We start from the raw sequence: 24,957 nt of genomic DNA on the forward strand, positions 1-24,957 counted from the left end.
GTTCACCCGGCACAAGTGTGCCAAAGTACCCTACGCCCTCCATGTACATCGCCTGAGGGAGGAGGAGCTGCGGTGTGAGGAGGAGCAAGAGGACCCGGACGGGTCTGAAGTTTGTCCGCGAGAAGGAACAGGAGGACGCCGTCATTAGAGTACGGTATCGTGAAACTGTAAAATAGTTACCCATCAGGGTACAAGAACAGTTAATAGCTTAAAATATAGTCCCCGTTGGAACCAGTGAATTGTACCCGTGTGTCCCTATCCCCCAACAGGCTGAGGACTGTGAACAGCCATTCCTCTTCCCCATTGGCCGAGGACTGAGAGCGGCCATACCTCCCCTTGTATATAGTTGCGCTTTTTAAGGCGCCCCCTACTGGTTTTATAGGAAACTGTTTTTCTTCCAGAAGAGACTGTGGCACTTACCCGGTCACAATTTGCACCGTGGCCGGAGGAACAAGAATGTTTAATATGAAAAGTTTTATGATATATATAATGTTCTATATGTTTATGTTTTGAAAAAAAATTGTATGTTTTTGGATGTTTATTCTTTTACAGCCCGAGGACGAGCTGTGATTTAGCAGGGGGGAATGTAGCACCCTGAGGATTCGGTTGCTACAGGGGTATTGCACCTCAACCCAGAGGTGTGGTCTTCCACTCCCGGGTAAGGATGGAGTATGGAACTGAGCTAGTAGGCTGCATGCACTACATACATCCCATTTCCGGGGGACAGAACAACGGTACTCCCACCAGATATATGTGCAGGTACGACAGCGTCTGTCCCTGGCTGGAGTGGGAGGGGGGTGGAACATCCCAGTAGTGTAGGGGCAGATAGGGGGAGCAGCCTGGGTAAAGCTAGGAGCTCATTGGGTGCTGGTCACCTGAGCTCACACATAGAGGGAGTATATAAGGTGGGCACCATCTTAGATCAGGGTCAGTCAGTCAGTAGTCAGTCAGCCTGTGAGTCAGTCAGACAGTCTGTCTGAGAGCCTGAGAAGCAGAGCAGAGGAGAAGGAAGAGAGACCCAGAGGCGCAGAGGGGACCCCAAGATCCCAGAATAAGGACAAAAGGGTGAAGGGTCGGCAAAAGGGTACCGGATCCCAAGCTGGCGGAGGCTACAGCACACCTTAGCCAGGAACCGGAGGTCGTGGGCAGGATCTGCCACGACCCTCACCAAATCCACTAGAAAGGCATACCAAGCATAGGGTCAGGGAGCCCAGAGGAGGCTTGACCACCAAGAGACCCGAGGGAGCCGGCCAAAAGTGGATCCCTGGTGGGAACGGCCAGAAGAAGGGAGAGTCAGAAAGGAGCTCAGGACCATACTCAAGAATTGCCCGGGAGTTGACCGAGTCCAGGACCTGGTGGACGCAGCACGGCTTGGGTGGTCACTGCTGTACACAGTGACCCGAGCAACACCAGTAAGTAAAACCCTGGAACTGCATTTTATGCGTCTGAGTCTCCTTGCTGCACCTTCACAACCACCATCCTCCACGTCTGACCCCCTGAGGCTATACCCCTCCCGTTGGGGGTTATACTACCACAGCTGCACACACACCACCAGCCTCAGCGGACCATCCTGCAGCGGCGGCCTTTTGACCGCAAACCAACGGGTGGCGTAGTCGACACAGAAACAACAACTACCAGGACTGCCTCACACTGAGTTTGACACCCTGGGCACGGACCGGGTCACAGCCACTCGGAGACTACAACCCCCATCTGATCCGGCTCCGGGTATCCCTAACAACATGGCCCAGGGGGCGCGTCACATGTAGCTTTTTCAAAGACAAGTCCAGCAATACCTTTACATGGCCAGTTCCTCCATTACTGAGAAATCAGCATTTGAATTGATATGCAAATGAGGCTGAAGAGCTATTGTAGATCTGAAGCCTCTGTCACTCCAGCTTTGGTCCCTGCCCAGCACCACCTCCTTTTCCTTTACCTGAAGTCACACAGCACAGAGGCTGTCAGTCAACCAGGAGGAGGTGGCACTGGGCGGGGAATAGAGCTGGAGTGACAGAGGCTTCAGATCTACCATAACTCTTCAGCCTCATTTGTATATCAATTCAAACACTGAATTCTCAGTAACAGATAAACGGACTGACCATGTAAAGATATTACTGAAGGTGTCTTTTAAAGAACCACATGCACATATAAATAGTTTGGGGTAAAATCCTACTGACAAATTCCGTTTAAGGGTATGTCTATACAGGATAGAAAAAAATCTGTTGCAAATCCATGTCGAATCTGCAGCGAAATCTGCATGTGTAAAATGTGGATTTTGATAAAGATGTCTCAGAAATGTTACCCGGCTGCATTAAAAGGGGTGAAAACCATTGTGAGAATACGCAAGAAAAAAATAATCATGGTTCTGTGCAAAAAACATCTGCAGCATGGCCAACAGATTTGTTAAGGGGATAGTTCACATATGAATGGTTCTCCATTCTCTAGCTACAAATGCTCCCTTCTCAACCTTCATTAGGTGTGACTAAGAAGGGTGCTGGCTTAGCTATTGAAATGAGCAGTCAGACAGCCCCCTTCACACAGTTCCGTTCCACTTTTTCCTGTGTCATACACAAACCAGCGATGGAACTGCTGGGAGAGGAGCTTGTACCTGAAGATCATGAGACCATTCAGACGTGAAATGTAGACAGCAAGTTAAATACGTTCCAAATTTATACATTTCATTTTGTTCTTTTCCCTAATGCAATTCTGCTATCACCATTCTGCTATCACCATTATAGGAAATCCAATCCCTTGTAGCCAATCAACGGACAGAGACTGTTGTATGCAAGAATAATACTAATCATTGTAACAATAGCGGAATGTTATGGAATTGTCTTGTATGCAATTGTCTCCTATTCAAGCATATGATTGCCTTTGATTCACATAAAGTGAACCCAAACAGCCAGGGCTTGGTAATATTATCATCATATATGGTGGTCTCCAGCATGCAGCTGTCAGGGCATGCTGGGAGTTGTAGTTTTGCTTTAAGATCTACTTTATCCCATATTGTATGGGGGAAGGTGGAGTACTTCTTTAAAATGACAGGGAATAGAGCTGACACTCATAAAAGCTTTTGAGGATGCATAATATATAATATGTATTTAACCCTTGTTTGAGAGCTCCTTCGGGTGCTGCGATCCTATTCTAAGGTCACTTATTTCCACATAAGAATTTATGGATCCACCCCAACCTCCGGCAGTCACCCCATAAGCTCTCAGAGAATCCCCCTCTCCTCATACGGGCACTTGTTGATAGAAGCACTTAACCTCACGTTTTGAAGCACTAGGACACATCTTGAAGAGCTGAAAGAAAAACACTCTGACCATCTAATTTTCCTTTTCTTTTTTTTCTTTTTTTTACTAGGGGGAAAAAAAAGGGAAGGGGGGTCAAGGGTCACCTCTGACAGAGAAGGAGGGGGCGTGTGGAAAGATTTATCTAAGAACTAGAGAGAGAGAGAAAAGAAAAAAAAGGGGAAAAAAAAGTTCTGTTTTCTTCTAGACGTCAGCAAAAGGCGTTTTTTTTTGGTCACTTGGCTGAAAGTGCATGTGAGTGAGAGTTGGTCCCTGCCCTAAAGAGGGAGAGAAGACAGGGAGAGTTAAGGGGAGAAGAGAGGGAAGGAAGCAAGATAGGAGACAGCACAAGAAATCAGAGAGTGGGGGAAGTCAAGTCAGTGGAGGGCGAAACCAGAGATAAACACCAGAATTGGAGAGACCAGAATAAGAGGCAGCAGAAGACAAGTAGTTAAGAAGTTTTTCAAGAACTTTTTATTCAAAAAGTTTTAATTTTAAGATCGGGAGGGAAGAAAAAGGGCGAAAGGGAGGTGAAGGGTGTAGGGCAAGTGGCATGGACAGGGATCTTGGCCTGGATAAGTCAGGACCCCCCAACACAATGCGGATTTTGGAAACTCCAGAACTTCCTCACAGCAGGAAGAACTTTAGTGTCAGCCACCTCTTGGACCTGGAGGAAGCGGCGGCCGCAGGGATGCAAGGCTCCAGAGATCTGCGGCCACCGAACGAAGAAGAGGACAAGGACCCGATGACTGGGGGTAGCAGCGATAGCGAAGTGACAGTACAGGAAGGTAAGACTCGCCATACCGGCAAAATTATGGGCTATCTGGGCTGCACCCATAAGATGCTTCCCAAAGATGGGGAGGGGTCAGTGCACTTAAGGGGGTGTGTGAATCTCATGTCTGGATAATTGTTCAAATTAAGAAATATTTTCTGCCTCATTGCTGGCTGTAGCAAGGCGGAATCTGTCAAATGCAGCAGAGCCGAGTTTGTCGCGTGGAATTATCTGTGCATTATTGAGTTCTCAAGATGCATCCCTGATGGAAGTGACTACAACGTGTGTAGAAGAGGTAGATATAGATGTAGCAGAGCAGGAAAGAAGAGTGTCATATCCTATAACCAATGTCTAATACAACTCTGCTACATCTGCTACAGTGCAGCTTGTCAAAACTTTCCTTAGAAACCTAATGATGATGGACGGGTCTGATGAGCTAATAAGTCAATGTATATAGTGCAGACACATTCAGCAGCCATGTACAGAGACTACTCTCACATTGACTCCTGTGCACATATGAGCCATAATCCCCTTTACCCATAGAAAAGACACACTAGGGACAAATTCATAGCCGCCCAATTAACCTAAGTATGTTTTTGGGGTGTGGGTATCCCATAACATGTAAGAGCTGCATATATGTATATAATCAATAGTCAATATATTGTCTGTGCAGGTAAAATTAAAAATTGTACTTCAGATTATTCCGGATTTAGGTCCTTTAATTTGATGCAAAATTGTGTCTCGATCCTAGCGTAATGAAAGCTGTAATCAGTTTAATTGCTGCAAAAAAAAATCCTGTTCATGTCTTTTATAGGACGTTTTGTTCGGTGTAACCACGGAATAAATCGTAAAACAAAAAAATAAATTAAAAAATCTCCAAATTTCACCTATGGGAAGTGGATAAGGCCACACAGTGGCTTTCAAAATTTTTGACATTGTATGATTAACTCCCTTTAATCCCTAAGGACACCGGACACCATTGGCTAAGATGACAAACTATTACAAGTCCTACAATATTATTAAATTAAATAAAAAAGTTTTGATTTTTCAAAATATTCAAATCTTTAGACATTTTTAGTTTAAAATAATATTCATAATAATGATAATAATAATAAAGCTGTTTAAAAAGTAAAAAAATATATATATTTTTGCATTTTTATATCTTTGAAAATTTGGTAAAAATATAATCCCAAAAACTCAATCAACTCTCTAACCCCCGCCCCAACCTGATGCTCACAGACCCTAGGGGGCAATTTTCAATTATATAAAAGTATCCTCCGCATACAAGGAAATGTTTGGTGTTTTTATAGGATATCTCCTCATTACTCGCAGTGCAGGTTTTGATTATGACCACGATTTCGTTCAAATAAATTAGTGACAGATTTCACGACGCTGAGGCCTAATGGTTTTGTGGATGGACGATGATTTACAGGATAAGATGAAACCCGTCATAAAAGCATTGGTTAAATTTAGTGTAAAACTTTTTTTTTTTTTTAAATCAAAAAATTTCAAAAATCTTTTATTTTCCATCTTTCTTTTAGGGGGCAGCAGCGAGAATGTGATATAACTTATGAAGTTGACATTTGATTTGATAGGTTGCATTGAGCAACAGATGTAGTTGCGAAACTAATTATGTTTATAGTATTCAATAGAATAAAAAATATTACTTTTTAATTAGATTGCGAAACTTCTTAATTTGCAATTTGCGACCTTTCCTTTTTATTTCACAAGGTTTCCATTTACTAGTGTAATCCTTTCTGTAAATGTTTCACCAGTCTAATTTTCCCTAAGTGTGTTGATTTATTCTAAGTACCCCATAAACTGCATTTGTTTACATTAAGTGCCCCCTACTACTGAGAGATAACAAAGCAGCCTATGAACCTCCAGATGTAGCGGAGCTAACTTTGTCAGGTGACTTTATGAGGCTGCATTGTTTATGTACCTAGTGATTTAAGATAAGACATTGCAGGTATCAAATCAATCATGTCTAATGACGACTCATTGATTACATGAATTACATTCTGTAGAATTACAGATTCTGTGATTTGTGTAAAGGGTTCAATAAGTAATATATGACTAATGGAAAAAAATGACAACCTAAAATCACCATTGGGAGAAATGAAATACGGATAGATAGATAGATAGATAGATAGATAGATAGATAGATAGATAGATAGATAGATAGATAGATAGATAGATAGATAATGGATAGATAGATGTGTGCAAGAGAAAAATAGATAAATATTTGATAGATATAACAGAAACATAAATAAATTGTATGAGACAGATAGATAAAATAAGGAGATAACACATAGATAACTAGATAGACAGATAAATAGAAGAGGAAGAAAAGGTAGCATTCCAAAAAGCAGAAAAGAAAAGGTTTACTTTTATTAGACCATGTGGCAACGTATCGGTTCACAGAACTTTCTGAAGCAGAGATGATAGATACATACATACATACATATGGGATAGATAGATAGATAGATAGATAGATAGATAGATAGATAGATAGATAGATAGATAGATAGATAGATAGTTCTCAGTCTGTTTGGTTGCAGAGCCCAAACACACTAATAATGATATTGATCTGTCATTTGGCTTCTTATAATTTTACAGAATATTATCAGTGGTTTTCTAATGAAGTGCAGGGAAACCTGGTACATAGTTGGTTGAAGGACTCTGCGTCTAATTCCTGGTCGTCGGAGAGCAGGTATCACAGTTATGAAGAAAGCGGTTAATGCAGCCTCCAGATCTCTTTCCATGGAAGCAATCTTCTGACATCACCAATCTGCATCTAATCAATGACAGATCGTCATAGTCTATTCACGTATTTTCCCAAAAAGATGAACCCCCCCCTCCACCCCCCAGAAATAACTAGGCCTGGGCCAGGCGTTTCCTTTCTTATTGTACTATAGTAGCGGTTTATCCAGGCACATATGTGTAGTGTATAAATACCGACCCCCTTTACAACACGTGTGACTTGTATGTGTTTTATTAGAGGACGTCCCTTTTTCCAATTACCAGCCATTAACAGCTCTGAAAGTGGCAACAGAAAAAGATGAGTTGTCATAAAACCATCCATCCTCCACTGTCATGGGTTCCCATAAAGAAGGATCTTCATTGGAAGGCCTTTCAAATGATATATATATATATATATATATATATATATATATATATATATATATATATATATATAATTTTATTTCTTTATCAAGTGCCTATTAGGTAAATTTTTGGGGTCCAGTTTTACTCCAAAAATGATACTTTATTTATTTCATTACGTTTTGTTAGTACCAGTACCCTAATCAATGCATGGCAATATAAAATTAAAAGTAGAATAAATTGTACCTAGGTTCTAGTGTAGGAATAAGTCTCCTTTGGCACCAGTACCCAATATATGATGCCCATGTAATAACTACTGGTTTATAGAAACTGGTGCATGTGATGAATTGGTATGAAGTTTTTTGAAGATGGCGTGTCATGATGGCTCAGCCTACAAATATGTCTACATATACACTTATGGCTTATGCCAGTGATCATACATGCCCGAGTACAGAGAGGTAATTCGGTATCCATAGAAGTCTATGGTACTATATTTTATCTCTCTATGCCTATGATTTCATATAAGGGCATGTAGAGGGGTTTTTTTTCCTGCATGATTTGTATATAGTGTAATTTTGGAGGATATTTCTATAATACGGTACTATATGTATGCACCGTATGGCAGGACTCAATGGATGCAATTTTTTGACACATGCCCAAGTATAAAGCGTTAATATGGTGCCTATAAAAGTATATGGGATTACACTTTACGCCTCTATGCCTCTGATTTCATATTTTTGGTTCTGTACAACTTATACATATACACCATTTGGTGGTACTCAACGTTATTCCAAGCCACTGGGACTATATGTGCAGTTGTATCTTCCCTATACCCTATATCCACACAACCACGGCTCAATACCTACACAGCCAAACGGATTCTGTGCACCTTTGTATCGGCTCTATGTCCTATCTCTTCCATATACATGATACCTAATTTCCAATCCGTAAAATAAACACAGGAGGAGAGTGTGTTATTTTTTCCCGCAGCCCCTAGTGGCCAAATATTCATGAAAAAACACAATTTGAAAAAAAATATTTTTTTTGCATGCGACATCAACAAACATAAATAAACATAAAACCCTAATACAAAAAGTCTAAATGTAAGCGTGATCTTCATGGTAACTACCTGCCAACTCGTATTTGATTCGAGGCAGAGATCTGACATTTTGTTTGACTGCAGACCTCAGCCGAGGTAGCTGGATAATTGCAGAGCGGTGTATAAACAGGGAAATAGTGGATATAATTGATGTCCCTGTTTATAAAACACATCACAAGCTATGTTATCATAAAAGAGATTAGGTTTCCACTATTTCCCTGTTTATACAATAAGTTACAAGTAACCGGTGACCTACGGGTCTGCAGCCGGGCACATCAAAGAGGTGTTGGGGAGGGGGGGTAGAAATGACACGTTATTTAGGCCTAATTAAGACTACTTTGTTTCCTGGCCTATAGTCCCACTTCTATACATAGGTTTAATTCATCCACGGAACAACAGCGCACCACTACAAATGGCTTAGGGCCTGCGCTTTGTAACTGTCTTCTGGACTTATATGACTTTTTTTCTTCCTCTGCCTTACCCGGTATTATTTCTGGCTGACGCTAGTGTTGTTTTTGTATCTCCACCCGGCCCAGTTACAGGCACATGGCTCCTACAAAAGGGGGTGGGAGAGATAGAGACATAGAGGGAAGCACAAAAAATATCAATAAATGCTTTAAAAATGTTTTTTTTGTATTCTATGTAGAACCATTTTATAGAAGTTCTTAAAAAATGTGAAATTGTCAAAAAATCGCATCCCTTTATAAATTAGTAACTATTAAGGAGGAGGCGATTAGCAAGGGGACTCTAAAAACTTGTAATAAGTTTACAATAAGTTTTCAACTTTTTTTAATCTTTATGGTTTTTATGCGATTAGCAAGTGGACTTTAAAAACTTGTATTAAGTTTACAATAAGTTTTCAACTTTTTAATTTTTGGGGGGGTTTTAAGCGATTAGCAAGTGGACTCTAAAAACTTGTGATAAGTTTACAATAAGTTTTAAACTTTTTAATTTTTTTTTTATCTTTTGCTTTATTTATTTATTTTTTTATTGTTATTTTTGTATTTTAAATTCATGTCAAACGACTAGGTTATGATTGGTTGAATTGAAAAAGTTATTAATTACAAAGAAAGAAAGAATCGGCGTGATAATGTAGATACAATTGTTAAGCTGCATTGTGGAATCTTTTTTTTTTATTTGATATAGTCCCATTCAATAAAGGGAAATGGATGGAACAGGATTTGACGGCAAGCAATATATCGAATACGCAGAAAAAATAAAACCTATAGAGTTAAAAAAAAATAGAAACAATTGGCAATAGCTTTGCCAAACTAAAATGTATTATAAGCGTATAGTCACTGATTATAGTAGAATAAAAAAGAATAATAAAAAAAGGAATAAAATATACTTTCTTTTTATTTAAGTTGCTTGTACGTTGTATCTGGAGTGACATTTCTGGATGTACAAGGACAGAACTCTGGAGCCCATTTACGACAGATCATTTCAGAGCTTGTGCCAGCCTAGAGACAATTTTCGGAAGACATGGCTCCAGAATTTGCCCCTCCGATATTATTGATAATCTGCCCCACTGTGCTTTGTCTGCGCCATGGTTTGACATCCCCTTCCGGCAAACATGGTCTGATTTAGAGTTAGTCACCTTCTTTCTGACAGATGCCAGAGGACTGAAGGCGGGAGAGGATGGGGGGTGTTAATTTTAAAAGATCAAATGCTAAAAAGGAAAAGAAAACCCAGCATGGCGCATTAACCTGTCTCCTACCAGAGACTACTCCGATACATCTGGTTCCAAAAGGGAACAATTAAATAAAGTCATTTTTGCAAGACGCCAACAGCAGAAATTGAGATTTTCCACACTGTTCTGGCTGGCGCTACGTCTGAACATGGAAATGTACGTTGTAATCACCATTTCAATATACAATAAATAAATTGAAACCGGGGAGGGGCAGTATGCCAACACTGACTGCCAGGTATTATGCCTACCTCCCAGGGTGAAATGGCAAATTCTGCATCAAACTGAGCCAATGCACCATGCCTCACCATTGTATCTTCATCATCATACATCCTGTTTTGTCTTTGGGGAATTTTTGTAAAATCGGGGAATTTTTTTTTTTTTTTAATTTCTGGGATATTACAGCAATTTCAGTCTAGGCAGGGAAGAGAGAAGCTCTTACAGCCTTTGTCTGTGATGGAGCCTGTGGCTGAGTAAAGGCGCCAGCATCTGACATTAAACCAGATGTTGGGAGGTGCCGCTCACACGCAAGGAAAGTGCAGCCACATGGGCAGGAGAGCACAACACAGGAGGGGCCTGTATAAAGTGTGCCTGCAGGCAGGAATCAAGAGCGGGGAGACGTAACCAGAGAAGTGGCATCAAGCATCCAAATGGGGGATCAGAGAGGAAACAAGGAAGGAAGGGGGGGGGGGCGAGAGGTGAAAGAAATGTCGAAAAAAGGGAAAATAATCCAAAAGTAGAATTAAAAAAAAAACTTCCAAAACTAATAATTAAAAAAAAAACTTCTTGAAATGTCTTCTTTAAAAACCCATCTTTGTACTGCATCTGTTACTGGAAAAGTTGGGTAAAATCCATGGCTGTGACTGTAGACGTAGCTGCCATACTAACTTCTATGGGGCCCAGAGTTTAAGGGGCCCAAGAACTTGTTCTAGGGAACAACAAGTTAGTGACTTTCTGCTATCTATCATATTATGTGAGTATTATTATTTATGGCGATGCTATGGCATCTAATTTTGGGGATCCCCAACTAAATTATCTACAGGGTCCTTTGAACATCCCTGGTGAAAACGAATTTATATCCCAAAACACCTACCAAACTTTTCTAGAATCCCAAATGGCAAACCCAGTGTACTGATTTATTCACTACTAGAGATGAGCGACCCCAAACTGTAAAGTTCGGGGTTTATACCGGAAACCTAGAGTCTGGTGCTGAATTCCAAACATGGACTTCTCCCGAAAGTCCATTTTAGAGTTCAGAGTGAAAGAGAGAGACAATTTTACAGGCCTTTTACAACAACAAAGTTCAGGTCTTCAGGTTCAGGTCATTGACTTCTATGGCGTTCAGGTTCAAATTTAGGTAGAGTTCTGACTAAGGTTTGGTCAAACCCGACCATCCACGAGTCCACTCATCCACATTCACTACATCCCTTTGCCTGTAGTGGGGCAGATTTATTAATGATATTCTGAAATTTAAACTAAAATGCACCAAATTTATCACAGGGGCTCATGATGGATGCTGAATTTGGCGCATTTGTAGGCATATTTGCCAAACTTTATACAACCTATTGGCTGGCTTACTTTGCTCTTAAATTTTGGTGAAATTTAGCACATGTTGCTGCAATGAAGCCACATCCATTTTCTCTCTAAACCACACCCATTTTCTGTAAGCCAAACCCCATTGGCTGTGTGAATCACAAAAAATGTTTAAAATACTTAATAGTTCTAAAACCAGATGCTAAAACCAGATGTGATATTATACTTCAAAATCTGACAGAATTTGGTGCACTTATCATACATGTTTTATAATACTGGTGTCTCCTTATGGGTCTTTGGACCTTCTTAGATACTAGAGGCAATGCACAACAGTTACCTCTATACTATAGGTACACCTCTGGCGGTAATGCCACCATTTAGTCACTCAGACTTTTCAGATATGGACATAAGTAAGCAGCATCTTAATCAAGTTTTTAACAATTTAAAGGAACCCGTCACCTGTCATAAATATGCAATGTTTTTTACCTGGCGTAAATGCCGCTGTTCTCCTGAATATGGCGTAGTTTTTCTTTTTTCCTGCGCCCCTCTATTGCTGAGATATGGCCCTCTCTTCTCTGTATATAAATCTAGTCTTTTTAGCCAAATGCGAGTGGTCTTCAAGAAGACGCCCACAGACAAGAATTGAGGGCCATGCCCCCTTGGATAACAGGACTAAATTTAGTATATGGAAGGGAGAGTCATATCTCAGTAGCGGAAAAGCGCAGCAACAAAAGAAGAATACCGCCAGATTCAGAAGAGCAGCGGCATTTACCAGATTAAAAATACCCTATTATTCAGACAATAGGACACACTTTACTACACCAGAAAATATGAAAAACATTTTTCTTACTGATTAAAATTTTCAGGGCGGTGTACAGAAGTAGAGGGGTCAATATCACTAAAGTTAATGAAAAAAGGTAGAGTAGGGAGGAAATAGTTCTCCTATTACTGTTACTCTGCAGCATGTGTATTATACATATACATACAAAACTTTACAACACGCACAATATGTATTGTCTCTGCAGGATTCACATATACACAACACTGCTGCATGCACAGTACATGCACACTCAGCCCAGCTATGTATACACACACACTGCTCTTCTACATACACACACACAAAGCACTGCTACATGCATACACACACTGCATTGTTACATACACACACACCACTTTGCTACATATACACAGTTTTGTCAATGTTCTACTCAATCAGAGGAAGCTGCCTCTGGACTATAGACACACACACTTTTTAGCAAGATTTTGTCATGCTAAAAAGTGCATCCTATAGGCCAAAAATACAGTACGTATTTAATGTTACAGGTTTTCTATAATGTCAGTGGAGTGGATTTATAAAAACTAGAGCAAGCGAAAAGTGGAGTTGATGTCAACGCAACCAAACAGATTACTACAATAATTGTCAACAGGGCTTATTAAAAATAAGAACTGGAATCTGATTGCACCAGTTTGGAAAACTCTTCCCCAATGTCTGAAACGGATGTTTTATAGAAAGACGATAGCCAGGACATAAGATAAACTGGAGAGGTAAAGGCCGAGATCCAAGAAAGAAAAAAAAAACACAGGATTCACGGCGGCACCAAGACACTAATTGTAACCACATTGGATTGTTGTCGGTAATGGGATGAGAGACACGGTGATATGAGGTCAGTGAATGTTATGATTATCACTGAATGAGACAGTGGATAGCTCTAGAGAGGGTCCAGCTCTGCCAGCATGTGGTATTACAGGATAACCGCATGGTTGGAGTGGGGGAAGGGAAGTTAGAAAAAAAAACTTTTTGGAGAATAAGTTAACAATTTCCATTGCTGGGAAAAAATTGTTTCACCGCAAAATACATTGATGCCTAAAAACCACAGGCCCCGACTGACTAAACCATTAGGGGTGGGAGCTCAGGGTTTCGCCATATGTGAACCTCCACAGGGCCCAATGGCACTGCCAGGAAGCATGGCTTTGACCTCCTATTGTTAGTTAAAGGGTGTAGTCATGCTTTTACATGAGACTTTGACTGAAAGTATTGCATTGCTGTTACGTCGTACTAAAGAGTTAAAGTGCACAACATTAACTAGGTACATAGTCAAAGGCCAAGTTCACACAACGGTATTTTCAGTCCAAGTGCTGTCTGTGAAAAAAACAGACTAATGTCATTCAATAAGGCTGTTTAGATGACCGTTTTTATCAAGTGGACTGAAACTCCGCGTGAAAAAACAAGGCAGCATGCACTATTCTCTTCCATATTTCGGATGTCACTTGCCTATTCAAGTCTATGGGTGCGCAAAAAAATTGGACCCCATACGGATCAACCATACAGCATCCGATATTTACGGAAACATTGCAGTTCTTTAATATCGGAAACTGAATTTGCTCTTGTAAATCTTAATAACTGCTGATGTTTAAAAACAGATGTCATATGGATGATAATGTAGAAGAATAATCGTCCGTTATTTTTGGATGCAAATTGGACAATTTTTTTTTATACGCTGGTGTGAACTTAGCCATAAAGAAGACTTAGCCCCTATAAAAGGCACACTTTAGCGTATGGATTCTTGCCTTTAGTGTCCAGAAAATGCTTTTTAATCAATATGCCAATTTATGGTTCTCGGTGCACCCTTGGTGTGGCGCAGAGCTCAGTGCACTGTAACGTTCCCTGAATCAGCCACTTAATGTTATCTTGATTCACAGTGCTCGCTTGCCCAGAGTGAGTGCTGCCTGAACAGAATCCTCCTCCTGCACGCGCACTCACTGACAGTTTAGGTGCTGGCATGCATACTCAAGGACCTCTCTACTGCAGCTGCTCGCTATACTGCTGCACTTGGAATAGTAGCGAGCGGCCACAGTAGAGAGGTCTGGGTGTGCGCTGCCTGGCTCCTGAATTCATGCGCACGCAGGAGGACTGCAAGTGAGCATTGCAAATCAAGATTAACAGGAGGGGCTGATGTTAATTCAGGGGATGTAACAGTGCACTGAGCTCTGGATCATATTAAGGGTGCACTGAGCACTCTAATTTGTTTATTGGTTAAAGGGACCAGGCAGATGATTCATGCTGCCCGAACCACGGACAGAATCAATCAGAGTCCAGCTTTGTCATTTCAGCCAGGTATGTTTTACTCTGAAACTTTAGAAACTTATATTTAAAAGCCATCTAGGGACTATGACTAGTCCAAGAGGCTGATCCCCAGCCCTGCTCCAGTTGATTGACAGGTCTTTTTCAAAAGTTTACTTAGGGAGAGACCTGTCAATCAACTGTAGTGGGGCAGGGAGATGTCGGCCAGGGGCCGCGCTGGACTGCAGGTCGCTCCAGATGGTTTTCAAATTATGTTTTCTTTGAAGCACAGGTGCTTTTCAGCAATCACGCAGCCAGGCTCTGATCCATACCACGAGCAGAATGTATCTAGTGACCGGTTCCCTTTAAGTGACACCTTCAACTCTGCTATATCTAAATGGGTGTATTGCCCTACATGTGTTCATGACATCATGCGTTATGTGCTTCTTGCTGAAACTTCATGACAGACTGGAGTCCATAAAATACAGAACACACCTATTCATGAGAACAGTTTGATCAGTGGCTTTGGCAACGAGTCAGATTCCAGATTTAATTTTATAATGTAACATTTCAGTATACTTTCAGTATACTTTCTTTTGAAACTTCTCACAATTTTTTAACATTTCTGCTTGCTGTCAGTGAATATGTATGTTATGGATTCGTTAACTGAGTAATGTTTCTTTTTATTATTTTATGCCATTTCCTTGGACAGAGTCAGAAAACCCTTTTAGTTACCTGGATACAGTTTAATCTACACTGATACATTATAACAAAGTATCAATTGTGCCAAAATAACAGTGCCATGTAAAAAAAATCCTATACAGTTCCTAAATCATACTATATCATGTTCCAAGTGGGGCAAGGACACTGGGCAATTGCCAGTTATACTCCCAAAATTGCCCCTTTTGAAATCTAACATGTTCGATCTTTCTTTCCTTCAACATCTACTGTAGGGGGTAGACAGGACATTAAACATTTTTTTGATTCTGTAGACTAATTAGGCCGACATTTATCTAAGGTGCATGGCTCCCTTTAGGGCTCGTTCAGACGGCCGTATTTTCGATCAGTGTGCTGTCCATGTGCTCAACAGATAGGCTACACGCTGATTTGCTTGCTGAAACCAAGAATTTTTGTAAAATTATGAAATACCGCCATGCAAGAGTAACAGACCACTATTGCTCTCTTCTGCCCGTCGTGCAATCACTGCAATAAAGCCATAAAGCAGGTGGATCCATCACACTGGACTTGTGATGGAGTCAGGTATCTAGTCTGGTGGGTAGTCCCTCTCAGCCAGTCAGTCCAGAGGGATGCACTATTCTACATACAGAACTGCCATGTTCTTCCCATTAAGAGTTATTGGCTTCGTATTATTAGGGTTGATGTAAAATCTGTTGCCCTTCAAAACTGCCCCCACAAAGGTAATACTTACCAATGGATAATTCTTTTCTCTGTAGTGCATTCTTTCCTACATCTTTGTACAAATAAAGTTGGTTGGAAAAGGGCATTTTAATGGCGATACTTCAACATATAATAAAATGGCGGCCATAATCGGGGCCGAATCCTTGTACAAGAAGGCCCCCCGGAGAAAAACAGTAAGGGAGTCCCACTTGTTTTTTTAAAAAAAAGACTAAAAAATGCGGCTTTAAACAAAACTGTACAGCATGTCAAAGATTTGGAGATGAAAACTTCTATATTGAAGGAAGGGAGTCTAAGGGTGGTTTCACCTTGCGCTTCCCTGCACATTCGTGGGTCCCATTGGGTCATGCGTCCGAACCCCCCACAAAACGACATTCGGACGTATGTGCTGACGGGGCCATAGACTATAGAGGTGCCGGCAGAAAGAGCGTCTGCCTACTTGAGGCGGACACTGAGGCATAGTAGACAGCGTCCGGGTATCTGCCTCAAGTAGGTGTATACACCCGAAAATGATGCATGGCAGAGCACACATTCACTCTGCTGGCACCATTATAGTCTATGGCCTCATCAGCGTATACGTCCAAATCACGTTTTGCAGGGGATTCAAATGTATGCCCCGACAGGGCCACCGAGCGTGTAACTACACACAATGTGAAGGCACCCTTAAAATACTCATTTAATGTGTGAACTCCACCTTCTAAAGCGTCATTCAGATTGGTGTCCCCCCAAAAAATGAAGTACCCGGCATGTGGTCCCTCCTAGCCAATCTGCACAGAGGATACACTTTTTTATATCTTGCATTTTGGATCTTTATGGGGCGTTGGCTGTGTGATTTGGTACCCATTAAGTTATATTAAGTAACCATGGGCCAAACTTCCCAATTAGACGTGATGGAAAAGAAGGATAGAGCATTTTGTATTTAAAGGACCCGTGGGCCATCTCCCCATTAAAATAAATATGCACCCTTGGCCGAAAGTGAATGCTCATGATGAAATCGTGTAAGGGGGTGTCTCCGCCATAACATAGGTATGGGTGGCTCAATATAAGGCAGTCAGTCTCGGACCTATCCTGAGCATACACAGTGCATTTCCCTTTTGTTTTTTTTCTATAGGGCTTCAGGTTAAAAATAGCGTTCCCCTCTGGTGAATGTGACTGTATGAGCCGCTAGCACAGAACCTCTGTGTTGTGGAGCCCCGGTGGCTGCCACCTCTTCCGCGATTCATAGCTGCCCACTTTTTTGTACTGTAAATGTTGCTTTTACTAATTGGAGACTAGTTCCAGCAAAAGCAATTATCATCAAGTGTATTACAGGCATCAGTTGTGGTCCAGGTATAATAAAAGCTGTGTTTCCCTTAGAGCAGCTGTGGTGGCAGCAAAGGTTTTAGTGGGGAGGGCAGTCATTCCTGTCAGCGGCTCCATTCCCCTCACGGCTAAAGAGGTGAAAAATCCATGAGAACATTTTTGTGCAACATGATCACTAACCCACATCCCCTTCCTTTCTGATTCACTAGTCTGCAAGTCCAAGGCTAACCCCTTCCACTCCAGATAGGCTTCCGAGCCAATGCGCTGGGAGAACGCCCCCAATTGGCCACATTAGTGGCTTATTCGTATTTAACCAACAGGTACTTTGTGCTCGGGTTGGGTTTGATTCCCATCATTTTTAAGATCTCTGCTTGCTGTCAACAAATGAAAATATTTGCTTAAATTTAGAGATCGGAAAACGTTTTCCCATAGCAGCGGATCGTTACAGCAATTGGAAAAAATGTAGGAGATTAGGTCCACACTATGTTTGTGGCCATTGTTGGGAACATATGGTCAGGAGGTATGTGCCGATGGTGGGCACAGGCATGATGGATGCCCAGGCATCCATTCACCGTAAGGACCCACTGTATAGGAACATATTCTATATGGTATACGTTTCTTTGCAGTAGCCCCATGTATAAGAAAGCACAGTGTGCTGCACTTTCCTATACAGTTAAACAAAAAGTATGCCAATGCATATCAGCCAAGCCAAACGGAGGCCTAAAGAACAGACATTTGGCCTCCGTTTGGTGAAAGGGGGCCTGTGGGCATATTACAGTATACATCGAGGAAAGCTCCAGACATATACTGAAGGCGGAGTGAGTGCATAGACACATTGTGCACCTAGCGTAAGGAGGCTTTAAAAAATAGATGTGTTAATAGTTTATTTTTATCAATTAACAAAATGCAAAGTGAATGAACAAACGAGAAATCAACATCACATCAATATTTGGTGTTACCGTCCTATGCCTTCAAACCAGCATCAGTTCTTCTCGGTACACACAACTTATACAGTTTTTGAAGGACCTTAGCCCGGGAGATTGTTCCAAACATCTTGGAGAACCAACCACCAATCTTTTGTGAATACATTACCTACAAGTGATATGACAGCAAACATTAGTAATACTGAAATAAAGTTCAGGGCTTACCCGTAAGGTGACTATTACAAGGTCCCCCACACAGTCCCAATGGGCGTTTCGCGTGTTGCTTTCTCAAGGGGTGCTTAGATGTTCTGTGACACTGCTTTGTATATGTCCAGATCATAAACTCTGCACCGGTTGAGTGGCGCATGAGAACTGGGCCCCACGACAAGCATGTCACATCCTCTTCCGGATACTCACCATCACACACGTGCGTCAGGAAAATAATAAATCTCCCTAACATAGACACGTGCCCGCGGCATACTGGGGCCTTCATCCTTCTGTGGATGTTGGCTTCCACAAATCCTTCTCTCTCTACCTGTAATCCCAGACAGACTGGATGACGTTGAGATCAGGGCTCTGTGAGGCCATATCATCACTTCTAGGACTCCTCATTCTTCTTTACACTGAAGATCGTTCTGAACGACACTGGCTGGATGTTTGGGGTCGTTGTCCTGCTGGAGAATAAATTTGGAGCCAATCAGACGCCTCCCTGATGCTATTGCAGTATCTGCCTGCAGTGTCAGACTGGGATGCCAAGGGACCACCATTAACATTGATTCTGGGGGCCCACTGTTCTGCTGCATGCAAAAATAGCCTGACCTAATAAATTACATATGCTTCTATAGAATACTAAACTGAGTAGTTTGTTTAATGAATAATTAGAAGCTGTCTGTAAATAGAGAATCAAGTGTATTAGTACTGCTCATATAGGTGTGGATCACTCACCCATTCATTCACAGGGGTCCACCGGGGGATTCACTAGTCCTCCTAAGGACCAGTCTGAGCCTATCTGCCTGTATTTCTCAACATTGAAGACATCATTAATCTTGACCAAATCCTCAAATCCATTTTCTGAAATGCAGCCCCAAACTTGCAGGACCCTCCACCATCCTTCACTGCCTGCAGACCCTCATTATTGTGCCGCTCTCAGGCCCTTCAGGCAACAAACTGTTTCTGTCACAGCCAAATATTTCACATTTTGAGTCATCAGTCCAGAGCACCTGCTGCCATTTTTCTGCACCCAGTTCCTACGTTTTAGGGCATAGTTGAGTTGTTTGGCCTTATTTCCATGTTGAAGGTATGTTTTTCTTTACCTTCATTCCATGAAGACCACTTCTGGCCAAACTTCTCTGAACAGTAGATGGATGTAGCTTGGTCTCACAAGTTTTTGCCAGTTCTGAGCTGAGGGCACTGCTGGACTGCTTCAAATTTCTAAGAGATGTAAGCATAATGTGTCTTTTATTTGTTGCATTAAGTTTCCTTGGCTGACCACGGTGTCTACTGTCCTCAGTGTTGTCCATTTCTTGGTGCTTCTTCTAAAGAGCTTGAACAGCATATCTTGAAACCCCAGTCTGCTTTGATATCTTTGCCTGGGAGAAATCTTACGCATGCAGTATAACTACCTTATGTCTTGTTGCTGTGCTCAGTGTTACCAATCCATGGTGTATAACCTGTAACATGAAATGGGACTTTTGCAGTGACTTATGACTCATACAGGGAAAATTGACCTCCTGTTTCTGTATAGCGCTTACAAGGATTCAGCTAGTCAGTTTTTAATCACGTGATATCATAGACCTAATTTATCTTGTTGACTGTGCCAGGGAGAACAGTCATAGGGAATTCAATTCCCTAGTATATACCCTTACACATTTCTGTAGGGACAGTTCATAATAATTTTGGTGAATATAGCATTTCCCTGCTTTTAGTAAGGCAAGATCGTCATTTTCCCTTCCCGGAATATTACCCATCCTGACAAATGGTTAGGAGTCAAACATTAAATTAGGATTATAAATAAAAATGACATTATTTATCTCCTGACGCAGGGATAGCACTCTATCCTGTCAAATAAAAATTCTTTACTGGCGGAGTAGTTTAAATAATATATAGCTGCATCTCCCCCACATCTGCTATCTGATGTTTCACTGGATCAGATCTTAAAGGGTTTTGACCAGTATTAAAAAATAGTGCCACTCTTGCACATAGGCTGTATCTGGTATTGCAGCTCAGCCCTGTTGATTTGACAGGATGCATTACCAGGATACAGCCTATAGGCAAAAGTGGCACTGTCCCACAAGATAATAAAATGCTGCTTTTTTATTGTTCAGGATAACCCGATTAAAATGAAAGTGTAATTCCACTTTCAACAGCACTTCAAAAATGTACATCTACATGAACATTTGATCAACTTTGTAAATACGGGACTATGTCTTTTCTGTTTTTGTGCTGATTTGAAGTTATTTTATGGGGGTTTTTTTCACGTCCAGAGCTACTCTTAAAACTTTGCTGGTTACATATGGAAATAGTTGGTCGGGATTAAGAACATTTTTTTCCTGAAATAGCATAATATGGTAATGAACTGCAATACCAGACAATGGCCTTAAATGGGAGTAGTGCTGTTTCTGGAGAAATAAAACAGGCAGAACATTGTTTCTAATCCTTGATAACCTCAGGATTGGTTTATGTAGATAGTAATGGCAGAAAAAAGTTTCCCTTTGAATGTTTTTTGTATACACTGGAGAAAGTTTGGAAACATAATCTGACATCTGATTTGTTAGCAACGGTAAAACTAATAATGGTAGTCATGGTGGAGTCTGCTGACTCCCCAAACCTCAGCTTGACAAGTGTAGCACAGATTATCACCCAAACTTAGGTTTTCTAGGTACCGACACCAGCCTTTGGCAATATCATAGTCATTCTGTTACCACTGCAGAAAGGCTCAGGAAAATATATTACACACAATAAAGGGTTCTCCCTCTTTGGACAAGAAGGGTTCCTACACATTAAAAAGGACCTGTCACTTGCCATAAATGTCTATTTTTTTTGTGGCTGATGTAAATAATGCTGTTCTCCTGAATTTGGCATGGTTTTCCTTTTCTTCCTGCGCCTCTCTGTTCTTGAGATATGGCCTCTTCTTCTCTGTGTGTAAATCTAGTATTAGCCACATGGTCCTGAAGAAGACTCTCATAGAATAGAGTTGATGGCTACCACCATTTGGCTAACAAGGCTAGATTTACATACAAGAAAGAGGAGGACATATCTCAGGAAAAGAGAGGTGCAGGAACAAAATAAAACCACACCAGATTCAGGAGAACAGCTGCATTTATACCAGGTAAAAAAAAATTACATATTTATGGCAAATCAGAGGTCCCCTTTAAGCTGATTACATATCTCTCTTATCGAACCTCCAGCAATTAAAGGGGTTATCGTGAACATTTTTGTTTCTATAGGGCGAAGCACTTATCGGCAGGTACTTGCTGACTACCTGCCTAATCTGCCATGGCCTGATCTCTCCTGCCCCTGACTGCTCCTGGTGGTAAATCTCTTACTTCTTGTGATGCCTCATCGATAGAGCCGTTCCTTCTCTTTCGCTCTGCACTGTCAATGGGACATCACTGTCATCGTCATGTTGATTGGCAGCCAGCTTCCCATTGCATTAAGTTAAGCTGGCTGTGAATCAACATGATGTTGGCAGTGATGCCCTGTTGACAGAAAAGAGTGGAAGAGAAGGAACTGCTCAGTTGAAGTGACATCACAGAAGTAGGAGAATCAACGCCAGGAGCTGTCCGTGACCACAACATGGCAGCGCAAGCAAGTAGTTATCAACTACCTGCCGATAAGTACTTAGCTCCATACTTAGCTCCATAGAAAAAAAAAACGTTCTGGATAACCCCTTTAACTGTAAACTGAGGGTTAACCTGGTAGTAAGTGTTCAACTCCTCTGCAGTGTCACCACAGAGAAAGTGATGACAGTCCTATTTTTATTAAGGGGTTTTGAAATTTACATAACAGGTGTTCCTGAGCCTAGTAGGATCAGGACATGCCCTGCAATTTGGACTGTCAAGTTGAGGGTTACGATAATTGGAAACCTTTAAAACCTAAATTTGATTTTGTAAATTGACAATGTGATGGTTTTTGCTTGTTTTGAAATGTCTTAAAAAATGTAAAGACATGTTATCAAACTTCCTTGACAGAAGAGCAGACCTTGTTACGGAACGACAGATTCTTACATCATCCTCCATTTTTATTCTACCTCCATGAGGTGGTCACCTGACCGGGCGGCTTCATTTGAGCTCCACACTGTGTTAATTTGTAAAATCCTCAGAGAGAACCATTAGAATTAGCTTATTTTTCCTCACCTGTCATCATCCCCGATTGAATTTCCAGTTTATTTTCCAGTGGAGCTGTTAATTAATTAAATGGCGGATCTGGTGACGAGTTAAAGGAGTGGGGGTGGGGGGTAAAGGAGTGGGGGTGGGGGGGCTCCCGAAAGGACGCATTATACCCTCATCACCTTCAGGAGAATAATAAACATTGAAATACACTCCCATAGCGCAGCCCGGCCATTGTTTATTTATATATTTGGGGAAGATTTATAGTTTTTTTTTCCTCTCTCCCAGAGCCCTTACCCAGATGACAAAAAAACATGCATTAAAGAGCAGTAAATAGTGTGTGTAACCCTTTCCGCCATGTTGTATTGCCCTCAGCCCCTGCACAGGGGCTCGGTGTCACAGTTATTCCACAGGCCGTCTCACTGGGGTGTTGTACTGAAGCGATAATTCCTAAGGATTAGCTATTATTTATAGAGTCGAAGTGTTAACATAGCCGAGTCGAATAGCTACACTTTCAAGGCATTACCGTTTTATACACCAAAATCTCTCACACAGAATGTCCCTGTAGTATTGTACAGGTACGGAAATCCTTTCGGCGCCCTCTGTGTTAACCCCATAGCGGTTCCTTTAAATTTCGTTATTTTTTTGTTTTGTTTTGTTTTTTGACCAAATTGAATAAAGGCCACACACAGTAAAAGAAAAATATATTTTTTTATATCATAAAACAAACAAAAAAAACTTTATTTGGTGCAAGGTACAATTATCTGGCTGTAAAGAGCAGCTGTCATGGTAAAATATCCTAAGGATATTTCACGGTTCTTGTAATTATGCTGCTACATCATACTAGAAAATAACTAGGAACAAATGTATGGATTTATGATCAGGCACATTATATATTTAGCCGATTTTCCATCTTGGTTAAATTTGCCTAGTCCGGTGTTGGCAAGAAGGAATCCATCATAAAATATGTTTGCTAGAATTTCCTGTATCGCCACCCTGTGGCTAGAATCAGTTATTGCAAGAGTATATGTAAAATGTAATTTGCAGTATACATTGTTCAATATTACAAATTCCCTTTTTGATATTATAAACATGATGGTTTCATCCTCAAGATTCTGCCTTTTAACTTTATATAATCAAGTTTTAATCAGAAAATTCTCTAGTTTTTCCTATGTACTCCACTTTGACAGAAGGTTACTGAAGGGACCATCATCTACGTGAGCTTCCTCAGCTGCCAGGCCCTCTGGTACTGCTCCATGGTCTAACTGCTCTGTCCAGTCCTTCTGGCAAGTCTAGGGATTCAAGCAGAAAGACAATAGTGTACAATTAGGTACATTTACCCTATTATTGTACTCTCGTTCTTGGGCCAAATACCATTGGACATGTTCTTTTGCAAATCGCTGAAGCAATAGTGGTCCTAGCACGAGCAGCACTTCTACTGTATGGAAGTGACTAAACCGAATCTGCAGAAGAGCAGCAGTGGTCAGCATCAATGGCTGGTCTGCTTAAAGTCATGGGGACATCCCTAGATGCTGAGGTCTCAGTAGACTCAACAAGAAGCAGCTTTGGCCTAAAATGTAGAACTATATTTTTTACATTTACATTGAAGTGGAGGAGTATCATTACTACTGTACATCTATTTTGAAGCTGACGACTATCTTAGCTACATGTACCTTGCAATGAATGACTTCCTTAGCTATATCTGCCTTGAGGAGATGAACCCTGTTTGTTATATCTGCCTTGAAGTGGAGAATTGTCTTACTTTCATCTCTCTTGAAGTTGAGAACTATCTTAGCTAGAACTATCTTGACATGGATGACTATCTTAACTATATATTTTTGAGGAGGATGACTATCTTAACTACATCTGTCTTCAGGAACATGACCATCTTAGCTACGTCTGCCAAGAAGTGGAGGACTGCCTAATCTACATCTGCTTTGAATTGGAGGACTGTCTTAGCAACATGTTCCATGATGTGGAGGACTATCTTAGCTACATGTGCCATGAAGTGAAGGGCTAACAGCTACATGTGCCATGAAGTGGAGGACTAACTTAGCTACATGTGCCTTAAAGTGGAGGACTATTTAAGCTACATATGTGTAGAAGTAGGGGACTATGTTAGTTACATCTGTGTTGAAATGGAGGATTGTCTCAGCTACTTCTGTGTTATAGCGGATGACGGTCTAAGCTACATATACCTTTAAGTGAAGGACTATCTTAGCTACATATACCTTAAAGTAGAGGACTGTCTAAGCTATATCTGTATTGACATGGAGGACTATCTGAGCTACATCTGCCTTTGAGTGGAGGACTATATTAGCTACATCTCACTTTAGGGATCTCCATTGTTCCGTAGCACAGCTAGCGCAGCCTTGACAAGAGTTAAAAGGGGCTTTGAGTGAGGGACTTGGCCCCCTGAAGAACTTTTGGAGATGTTCTTAGTA

The 24,957-nt window shown here is 41.2% G+C and overlaps 1 protein-coding gene across 1 annotated transcript in view; it reads left to right on the plus strand.

Annotated features, from left to right (window-relative positions):
* The first annotated feature begins 3,266 nt into the window (after positions 1-3,266).
* Positions 3,267-24,957, plus strand: part of PRRX2 (paired related homeobox 2) — a 33,505-nt gene continuing 11,814 nt past the window's right edge. The window contains exon 1 of the mRNA XM_073640104.1: positions 3,267-4,075. Coding sequence (XP_073496205.1) covers positions 3,841-4,075 — 235 coding nt within the window. The 5' untranslated portion in view covers positions 3,267-3,840. The remainder of the gene's footprint in view (positions 4,076-24,957) is intronic.

The sequence above is a fragment of the Phyllobates terribilis genome, unplaced genomic scaffold (assembly GCF_046119375.1).
Source record: "Phyllobates terribilis strain yellow unplaced genomic scaffold, ASM4611937v1 Scaffold_7__3_contigs__length_470593459, whole genome shotgun sequence".
NCBI lineage: Eukaryota > Metazoa > Chordata > Amphibia > Anura > Dendrobatidae > Phyllobates > Phyllobates terribilis.